The sequence below is a fragment of the Myotis daubentonii genome, chromosome 13, assembly GCF_963259705.1.
Source record: "Myotis daubentonii chromosome 13, mMyoDau2.1, whole genome shotgun sequence".
Classification (NCBI taxonomy): domain Eukaryota; kingdom Metazoa; phylum Chordata; class Mammalia; order Chiroptera; family Vespertilionidae; genus Myotis; species Myotis daubentonii.
In genome coordinates, this window is record NC_081852.1 from 62,269,029 (window position 1) to 62,279,286 (window position 10,258).

Here is a 10,258-nt window from a genome sequence, read left to right on the forward strand (position 1 = left end):
GGATGCTTCATGGAGGAAGCATGAACCCCACCCACAGGCCTACGCCTGTGAAACACGGACGGTCTCCCAGGGAGGCCGAGGGCCTCAGCCACACGGGGGTAAAGGGTTTATTCGCGGATGAAAAGGGACTGAAATGCAGTCAGAAGGAAGGAAATCAGGACAGATGGTGGGAAGGGCTTTCTCTCCCTCTCATGAGCAGTAACGTGCAGGTAGCAGCGAGTAACAAGCCTCACGTGAGCAAATAGCTTCACTCCCAAATCCTGAAATGTGCTCCTTTTCAGAGTCAGAGGTGACCCCTCACTGTGCATCAGGCTTAAACATCTTCCGTGGGAATAAGCAAGGGAATGTCTTTTTCCACAATGCTATGTTGTGCACTGCTGAGAATGTGGAAACCTACTTTGTAAATAATACAGATGACAGAGAAAAAGATTTCAATCCCCCCACTGGCACCTCCTCATGCCACCTCAGCGTTTAAGGAGATTCTAGAAGCTTCCAGCCAAACCCTCCCCCAGGCTTAGGGACGGCAAGTGTCCTGCACAGACCAGGAGCCAGTTTCTCCAGGAGCCCTTTCCCTCGCTGTGTAGGGCACACAGCTTCCTCTGCCACTTTTCCTCCTAAATCCAACTGATTGCCTCAAAATCCAATTTACCTGGAACACGCGCTCTGGGTAATCAAACACTCTGAGCCCGGAAGCCAGTCCACGCAGAGGCTGGGCAGTGCTGGGGCGAAAGGCACCCCCAGAGACAAGCAGACCACCCGACTGGTAGGCACACGTCCCTGCGTCCAGCCGTCCGGACCCGCATGAGGCCAACTGCATGGGACAGCGAGAAAGAGGACACGTTAACTAGAGAACAGGGCCTCGGTAGGAGCCGCCTCCCACCTGATCCCGGGCAGGGATCTGACGGCCGGCACCGGCCCAGCTGTCGCAAGTGCTTCGACCTGACTCTCGGGAGGGGTCCTCGGCCAGAGCACTCGACTCCACGGGCCCCACCCGACTCAGTCAGACCCCTCAGGACACAGGCTGTGTGACATCAGCTCAGGAACCGCTCTCAGGCCCAGGGTTCTCAGTTCCGTTCCGCGGCCAGAGTTCTGGCCCCCAGCAGACAGAACACCTAGATAACGTTTTGAATAATTATGTCCTAAGACTTACACCTTTTCGGGTGTCTGTTTCCCCGGAGAAAACATTTAGGGTTTGTCTTCTAATGGAAACATAGTTTGAGATTTCAATTTAATAAAAAGGAAAGAAAACCCAGTGACGTGGGAAATGAGTGACGCCCTCACACCCAAGATGGGCTGTTTTAGCCACTCCACCGTGACAGTGTGCAGCCACCCGTGTCTCCCTCACACTGATGCTTCTCTCTCCCCTTCCTCTCTCTCTCTAAAATCAATAAAAATTAAAAATAAAAACAGCCCAGCAGGTGTGGCTCAGTGCTTGAGTGTCAACCTATGAACCAGGAGGACATGGTTCGATTCCCGGTCAGGGCACATGCCTGGGTGGCATGTTTGATCCCCAGTAGGGAGCGTGCTGGAAGCAGCCAATCCATGATTGTCTCATCACTGATGGTTTCTCTCTCTCCCTCTCTGAAAATCAATTAAATACACACACACACACACACATATACTAGAGGCCCAGTGCACAAAAATTTGTGCACTGGGTGGGGGGCAGGGTCCCTCAGCCCGGCCTGCGCTCTCTTGCAGTCCGGGAGCCCTTGGGGGATGTCCACCTGCCAGCTTAGGCCCAGTCTTTGGGGGATCGACCCATGCTGGCAGTCAGACATCCCTCTGGCAGCCTGGGGGCCCTCGGGGATGTCCAACTGATGGGCTTAAGCCGCAGTCGGACAGCCTTAGTGCTGCCACAGAGGTGGGAGAGGCTCCCATCACTGCCACTGGGCTCACAGACATCAGCCCGGCTTGTGGCTGAGTGGAGCTGCCTCCGTGGGAGTGCACTGACCACCAGAGGGCAGCTCCTGCATTGAGCATCTGCCTCCTGGTGGTCAGTGCACATCATAGTGACCGGTTGTTCCTGGTCATTCCAAGTTAGGGTCACTTTGCATATTACCCTTATATAGGATATCCACCTTCAGGTGAGGATTAGAAAAAAATCCCTGAACCCGTAGAACAGACCCCATGTTGCCGTTACCTGGGATGATAAACACCGATCTTCATGAACATGGGAAGATGCATGTGCTGTTCCATTGAGCTTAAATAAAGTAGAGAATACGTGACATGTACAACTACACACAGGTACTTCTCTATGTATGCACACATTGCATCCATCCGCAAGGATGTTCACGGAGACGTTGCCATCTGAGTCACAGGCATCCCCTTTATTCTCGGTACTTCCAAAAGCTACACCTTCCTATACTGACTAGGTATTCCTTTTAGAGAGAGAAACAAAAGCAATAAGAAAAAATTGATAAACAAATAAAATTTCCCCTCCCCAAAAAGGACCCAGACTCGGGGGGTGTGAAGTGCAGCACAGGGAACGTGTATGGTGCCAGGTGGGGAATCACTTTGTAAATTATATGTCTGACCACTATGCTGTACACCGGAAACTAATATAATATTGAATGTCAACTGAATTGGCAAATCAAAAATAAAACAAAAGGTAAAAAATTAAAAAGCAATTTCCACTCTAAAAGAAACAGACCCTAACTACTAGCAAATGCATGGTCCTGGGGGCTCACTGCAGGCGCAGTTCTGAGGCGGGTTGCGGGTTTTGCGCCTCCACCCCCAGGCCCCATGGACACTGTCACCGCCCCCCACCTCCCAACAGCTCACTCGCAGCCCACTAGCCCCCAAGCACGTCGCCAGGGAAACGCATCACAGGCGGCTGCGAGTTCCCCATGTAATTACCCGAGGACTCGGCACACGGAGCAGGCGGAGGGGTGGGGGGTCTCACCCCGCCAGAGGGGTGGTCGGGTCTTCACGGGGCGGCGAGCGCCGGACCGCCTGGCAGCACGCTTCACGCCTGGGTGAGAGGGCAGGGCGCCTGGGCGGGAGGGGAGGGCGCCCGGGCGGGAGGGCAGGGCGCGGGCGGCTCCGCGCGGCCGCTTATAAGGGCTTCCCGGCCTCTCCGCGGCGGGGAGACGGGGACGGAGCGGAGGCGGACGGCGGGCTCCAGCCGGGCCATGCTCGCGGCCTCCATCTTCCGTCCGACCCTGCTGCTCTGCTGGCTCGCTGCCCCGCGGGCCGCCCGGCCAGAGGCGCTTTTCCACAGCCGGGACCGCTCGGACCTGGCGGCGTCCCCGCTGCGCCGCGCCACGCCCATCGCCGACCTCCTCGCCGCGCAGGTAGGGAAGCCGAGACCAGGACCACGCGCCCGCACCCACAGCCCAGGCGCACCTGCACGCACGCGCACGCACCCACAGGCGTACCTGCACGCACACGCACGCACACACACCCACAGGCGCACCTGCACGCACACGCACGCACCCACAGGCGCACCTGCACGCACACGCACGCACCCACAGGCGCACCTGCGCGCACACGCACGCGCACCCACAGGCGCACCTGCACGCGCACGCGCACGCACCCACAGGCGCACCTGCAGGCACACAGCTGTGCACGCTTACACAGCTGTGCACGTACGCACATGCACACGCCCACAGGTGTGCACGCAGTCACTGGTGCACACACGCACACGTGTGCACACGCCTTTCAGGTGCTGGACCTCGAGAGCTGCCCAGCACAGGTAAACACACAACCACACAACGCAGTAAATATGGAAACCGCTAAGCAGCGCCGGGCTGTGCAGATAGAAACCACAGAGAACAGAGTGTGCAACACGCGCTGTTGGCCGGGCGCCCCACCGATCTGGGTTTCTCTCCCGCAGCGGTTCCTGTCCAAATACGGCTGGGCCGAGGGCCCCCCGGGGGCGGGGTTCGCGGCCCCAGTGCCCCGGGGTCCCCGCCGCGATGGGCCGCCCGAGGGTCCTCGGGGTGCCGCCTTGGCCGAGGCTCTGCGCAGGTTCCAGAAGGTCAACGCGCTGCCGGCGAGCGGGCGGCTGGACGCGGCCACCCTGGCGGCCATGAACCGGCCCCGCTGCGGCGTCCCGGACACGCGGCCCCCATTGCAGGCCGTGAGCACCGCACCCCGGCCCCCGCCGCCCCCGCCCGGCCCCCGCCCCAAGGCCCGCCCCAAGCGCTTCCTGCACACGCTGCTCCGGGCGCCTGCTGGCCGGCAGCCCGAGGACGCGGCGCAGGCTGGGGGCGCCCAGGCCTTCGCCAAGAGGACCCTGAGCTGGAGGCTGGTGGGGGAGGGCTACAGCCGCCAGCTCTCCGCGGAGGAGCAGCGGCACGTCTTCCGCCTGGCCTTCCGCATGTGGAGCGAGGTGACGCCCCTCACCTTCCGGGAGGACCTCGCTGGCCCGGGGGCCATGGTTGACATAAAGCTGGGATTTGGACGAGGTGAGAGGGGCGAAGACGGTGCTTCCTACCTGTCCTCCCTGCTGGCAGGCGGGCCGCTCTGCCTCTCCCATAGGCCGAGGCCGGGACCTCAGCATAATGGGGACTTGGGGTAAAACAGACCGACTGGGGGAACCCCACTCTGGCCTCCTCCTCGCCTCAGTCACCCAGAGCAGTGGCACCAACCCGCTGCCTGGCTGTTCTGAGATGGCACCTGGGGGCGCATTGTCAGCCTCTGTGGATGTTGCTTTATTACAACTCGCTGGGAAGGGCACGCGTGTCACCCTGCAGAGCCCAGAGGGTCTCATGGGGACACGTCAGAGGAGGTCAGCCAGGGGGCATGGCTCAAGGTGCTCACGTGGGCTCGGTGGGCTCCTCAGGGCACAAGGCAGATGGCCGGTCCTCCCCCAGGCCCACCCCCTCCTGCTGCGTGGGTTTGGACACAGTCACTTCTCAGCAGCCCCCTCTGGGAACTAGGGGTCCCGAAGGCGGCCCCACAGTCTCCCTGGAGTCACATCCTCGTGTGAGAAGCGCCCAGAGCACCGTTGGTTGGGAAGCGATGTGAATGGAAGGATGTGACCGTGGGCAGCGCCAGCTTTACTTCCTGACCACACAGCGGTCAGGGGCCAGCGCAGACCTGCCTCCTCCTCCTCCGTGGCCGGCAGCGGTCCACGGCCACCCGCCCCAGCTCTGCTCGTTCCCACAGCACTCAGCGCGCCGCTGTTTCTGTCTTTAGACTTTGTGGATTTTTATTGATTTCAGAGAGGAAGGGAGAGAGAGAAACATCAGTGAGGGAGAACCACTGATCGGCTGCCTCCTGCACACCCCCCACTGGGGACTGAGCCTGCAACTGGGCATGTGCCTGACCCGGAATTAAACCATGACCTTCTGGTTCATGGATGAGGCAGCCAATGGGGCTGGGCCATGGGGCTGGGCTCTGTCTTTAGACTTTGTAACGGTTTATAAAGAACTGCGGCTCATGCAGCCTCAAGTGGAGGAATTAGTCCAGGCTGGACGGCCAGCCCCTGGGGCCCGGGACCCTACAGGTCTGTGCTCTCAGGTCCCGCCAGGTGGGGAGTCTGTGCAACAGGCAGTCCTCGTTCACCTGCCCCCCTCCCCTGGCCAGGCCGGCACCTGGGCTGTCCTCGGGTGTTCGATGGGGTCGGGCAGGAGTTTGCACACGCCTGGCGCCTGGGCGATATTCACTTTGACGATGACGAGCACTTCACCCCGCCCACCAGCGACAGGGGCATCAGCCTCCTCAAGGTGAGTGGTCGCAGCTGATCGTAGTGACGGGCAAAGGTCAGTGTGGGCAGGAGGGAGTCCGGGCGGCCAGGCTCTCCTCCTGAGGAAGTTCCCTCCTCCTGCCCAAGCCTCTCCCGGCACAGCCTGCCCCCGCCCCCCCCCCCTCAGAGGGCGGGCCCCAGACGCCCAGGGCCGGTGCTGCACATGGCTTGTGTTCCCTTCCAGGTGGCCGTCCATGAGATTGGCCACGTCCTCGGCTTGCCTCACAGCTACAGGGCAGGATCCATAATGCAGCCAAATTATCTTCCCCGCGGGCCTGCGTTCGAGTTGGACTGGTCAGACCGGAAAGCAATCCAGAGGCTGTATGGTAAGACTTCTGGGAGGGCACCCTCCGAGCTGACAGAGGACACCCCTTCCTCAGTCTGCCGCCCCCAGCAGCTGCCTGCCGGCTCTGGGGCGGCAGTGATGGGCGGCCCTGCCCAGACCAGGCGCGTGGAGAGCTAAGGGCATGCTCCTGGGTTTGTTCCCCCGCGTCCTCTCTTTCCGGCGGTTCAGTATGTTCCCCGGAAGCAGGAGGGGCACGCGGTGGTTTTCTAGACCAGTGGCCACCGGGCCAGGCGTCCCAGGAGAGGGACGAGAGCTGGGAGCGGGGGAAGAAGCTGTCTGTCACCTCAAGGCGAAGAGCAGCGTGGCCTTGCGGGAGGAGCTCTAACGTCTGATCGTTCAGGCCGAAGTGCGGGTGGTTAACGGCCTGCTGGAAGGGATTCATGATTTGGCGCTGAGGCTGCAGGGAAGGGAAGCTGCCCTCTGCTTCTCCGTCTGCGGCAGGGACCGTCCCCATTTCTGTGCGACTCACGCCGCCTGTTCTCGGCACGCAGCGCGCTTGTTGAATACCTCGTGCCAGGACACATTTATCTCCCTCCATGGAGACCCCATTCTGAGCGTGCCCACAGCAGGCCACCCCGGCCTCTCCTGCTCCCCCACTCAGCCGGGGAGGGGGGCTGCTTCCCCTCATGGGGGGCCTGCTCTCAGGTGACTCCATGGGAGGCTCGGCTTAGCCACACTCTGCACAAGTCACCCGTGACAGCAGGAACCTTGGTGTTGGCGCCGCGTGGCAAGTGGCCGGGCTTTTTCTTAGGTTCCTGCGCAGGCTCATTTGACACCGCCTTCGACTGGATTCGTCAGGAGCGGAACCCCCACGGGGACGCAACGGCACGGTTCAGCACCTATCTCTTCCGCAACAGCTGGTACTGGCTGTACGAGAACCGGAACAACCGGACCCGGTACGGGGACCCCCTCCCCATCCTCACCGGCTGGCGTGGGGTCCCAGCACAGAACATAGACGCCTTCGTCCACATCTGGACTTGGAGGAGAGACGAGCGCTATTTTTTTAAAGGTAGAGGTCCCGATGGCCGGCTCTGTTTCTCTGGAACGAGTGCTTTCGGAGAGTGTTTTGTGCCCTGACTGGGGAGCTGTCCCTAACGCTCTTGAACTTAACTTCTGTCAGTTCCGTCGGGCTGTAAGCTCTGAGCACAGGGATTGTGCTGTGTCCTCATCTCTTAAGCAGGCACTGAATGGATGCATCGAATGAATGAGTGACTGAGTGGACTGGGCGGGGCTCTGACGAGATTGCCAAAGAACTGTAAGACAGCGCCCTCCCTGCAGTTTTCATCTGATTCTGGAGAGAAACCCCCCTCGTACCCCTCCCCAATGACAAGTGTGTGAAGGGGTAGAGCGAGCAGTAGGGACAACTGCTGTGACCCCAAATCAGGTGCGGAAGCCGCCCCAGGAGTCAGGACTTGGCCCAGACTGGAAGAAGGGGTGGGAGCTGTGCTCAGGAGAGGACCCTGAGTGGGGGGCCATGGGGGGCTTGGAGGCTGGGAGCGAACGAGCGGACGAGGCAGCTGTGCCCTGGAGGTGGCCAGGCGCTCACACGATGGGTGAGGATGGAAGGACAGGGTCAGCCCCGGCAGAGCCTCGAATGCGAGGCCCAGGCAGCGAGGAATGGAGGCCGCTCTGGGTGGGAGGGTCAGTGTTCTGGGGGAGGCAGGACTGAGGTGGGGGCCTGGCGGTGTTGGGGAGCACCCGGAGCAGCGGTGTGTGTAGGCGCTGCCTTTCCTTCCCCTGCAGCCGGAGCCCCAGCACAGAGCCATGTTGCTTTAAATGGGAGCCGGGAGTTAACCCCGAGGCAACAGCCAGACTGACAGAACTTTGCATGCGAAATCTGCCGTAAGAAATCCATGAATACATTTAGTCCTGATGTTCCTTCACGTCATACAAAGCACTCTTTCAGTTCAGCGACATGGTTTCCGGCGGCCTTCTGTGGTTTGGATGTTTCAGAGTAGGTGTGGTTTAAGTCCTGACTGGAATCGATATCGGCAACACCGGGGCCCCTGGGGTCAAGTCTAGCCGTAACTCGGGGAAAGCGTGCATGGCGGGGAGGCCTCACTCAGATGCGGGAGTCCAGCCTCCTCCCACCGTCCCCGCAGGGCTCCTCGGTCGGCCGGGGCTCCTCGGTCGGCCGGGGCTCCTCAGTTGGCTGGGCCCGTACGGGGCTCCTTGGTCGGCCGGGCTCGTACGGGGCTCCTCGGTCGGCCGGGCCCGTACGGGGCTCCTCGGTCGGCCGGGCCCGTACGGAAAGCTGTTGCTGTCCTTTCGGACTTAGCAGTAATAAGCCACGGCAACACTTCGGTTTGGCTCCCAGGAAATCGGTACTGGAGATACGACAGCGACAGGGACCAGGCCTACACGGAGGATGAGCAGGGCCACGGCTACCCCCGGCTGGTCTCAGCAGGGTTTCCCGGCGTCCCGAGTCCCCTGGACACCGCCTTCTATGACCGGAGGGAGCGGCTGATTTACTTTTTCAAAGGGTCCTGGGTGAGTGGAGGCTGCGCAGCCTGGTGTTGCTTTTATTTTTATTTTTTTTAATACTTTTATTAATTTCAGAGAGGGAAGAAGAGGGAGAGACAGAAACATCCATGATGAGAGAATCACTGATTGGCTGCCTCCTGCATGCTCCCCACTGGGGATGGAGCCCGCCACCTGGGCCTGTGCCCTTGACCGGAATCGAACCTGGGACCCATCAGTCCGCAGGTCGACGCTCTGTCCACGGAGCCACACCGGCCAGGGCCTGGTGTTGCTTTTACCATCCCTGACTGGAATGTCAGGCGACCACATTCTTGGTTCACGGCTGTGCTGCCACCGCCCTGGCCGGGTGACGTGGTTGGTTCGAGCATCGTCCCGAGCCCCAGGAGGTCCATCCCAATCAGGGTACTTTCCAGGAGGCAGCTGATCAATGTTTCTCTTTTACATCAATGTCTGTCTGTCTCTCTCTGCCTTCCTCTCTCTAATGATCAATGAATATATCCTCAGGTAAGAATTAAGAAATTTAAAAAAGGTTGTTGTTAGTACATGCCTAAATGGCAGCAACAGATCACCCCATCATGTGGAAATTTAAGAACCTTTTATTTTTTTAAAAAGCTATCTTTATTGATTTCAGAGAGGGAGAGGGAGAGGGAGAGAAACATCAATGATGAGAATCACCGATTGGCTGCCTCCTGCGTGCCCCACACTGGGGATGGAGCCTGCAACCAGGGCACGTGCCCTGACGGGGAATCGAACGTGACCTCCTGGTTCCTGGGTCGGCACTCAACCTGAGCCACACGGGCCAGGCCAATGTTAAGAAGTTGGAGCCCGGGGAATGTGGTGCCGTGACAGACAGGCCTGCTTCGCTGCTGAGCCGGTGATCTCAGAAAGGCCGCCGTGCTCTCTGCCCTGCAGGTGTTCGCGTTCGACGTCAACAGAAACCAAGTCCTCGGTTCTTTCCCGAAGAAGATGACTGAAGTCTTCCCAGCGATCGAGCCGCGGAACCACCCGCTCCGGAGCCTGGACGCCGCCTACTACTCCTACGCGCACAGGGCCGTCTTCCTGTTCAAAGGCAGCGCCTACTGGAGGGTGGCCAGCGCCGAGGACAGGCAGCGGCGCCCGGGGCTGCCTCCCAACGGCCTGTTCCCGCGGCAGCCCATCCCCGAGAAGTGGTTCGATGTGTGTGATGTCCACACCTCCACCCTGAACATGTCCTGAGGAAGCAGCCCGTGGACAGAGCCAAAGGGTTTCTCTTCTCGGAGAAAGTCGACTTCTCTTAGAAAACCCACCAGATTTTCAGTAACTGAAGCAAACAGGGCCCCGAGTTAAAACCAAAGCAGAAAGTATGATTGAACTTTTAAAATACTTGATTTAAAAATCAATTCCTTGATTGATTTTTTGAAAAAAATTTTTTTTTTAACAAATGATTTTACAGATTTTATTAGGAAAGGTTAAAAAAATCGCTGAGGAATCCGTCTGTTTCCCACGGATGTTAGGGCTCTGTGGCTGAGGCCCCAGCACGTCTGCCAGCACCCGCACCCCCATTTCCAGGGCAGGCAGGGCACCAGGTGCGTCCTGCCCAAGGTCAAATGCGGGGGTTGCTCTGGACCCGCATCCTCATCCAGCCGGGGGCCCGTGCGCTCTGCCCACTCCTGGGTGCTCTTTGCTTGGAAACAGGCCTGCACCCAAGGGCCCTGGACAGACAGCTCTCCGGCCGGCCCCTCAGGGCAGGAAACACTACC

The 10,258-nt window shown here is 59.8% G+C and overlaps 1 protein-coding gene across 1 annotated transcript; it reads left to right on the top strand.

Annotated features, from left to right (window-relative positions):
- The first annotated feature begins 2,860 nt into the window (after positions 1-2,860).
- On the top strand, positions 2,861-10,258 carry MMP21 (matrix metallopeptidase 21). The gene is made up of 7 exons (XM_059661740.1): positions 2,861-3,293; positions 3,836-4,409; positions 5,533-5,672; positions 5,877-6,018; positions 6,790-7,047; positions 8,356-8,528; positions 9,432-10,258. Exons 1-7 carry the CDS (start codon positions 3,132-3,134, stop codon positions 9,732-9,734), a joined length of 1,752 nt encoding a protein of 583 aa, XP_059517723.1. The 5' UTR covers positions 2,861-3,131; the 3' UTR covers positions 9,735-10,258.

What these genes read in the sequence shown, in the direction of transcription:
- MMP21 (XM_059661740.1), top strand. Translation starts at nt 3,132, where the DNA reads ATGCTCGCGGCCTCCATCTTCCGTCCGACCCTGCTGCTCTGCTGGCTC. An exon ending in AGCAATCCAGAGGCTGTATG is followed by an intron (nt 6,019 to 6,789) that starts GTAAGACTTCTG and finishes GCTTTTTCTTAG; the next exon opens with GTTCCTGCGCAGGCTCATTT. An exon ending in CGAGCGCTATTTTTTTAAAG is followed by an intron (nt 7,048 to 8,355) that starts GTAGAGGTCCCG and finishes TTTGGCTCCCAG; the next exon opens with GAAATCGGTACTGGAGATAC.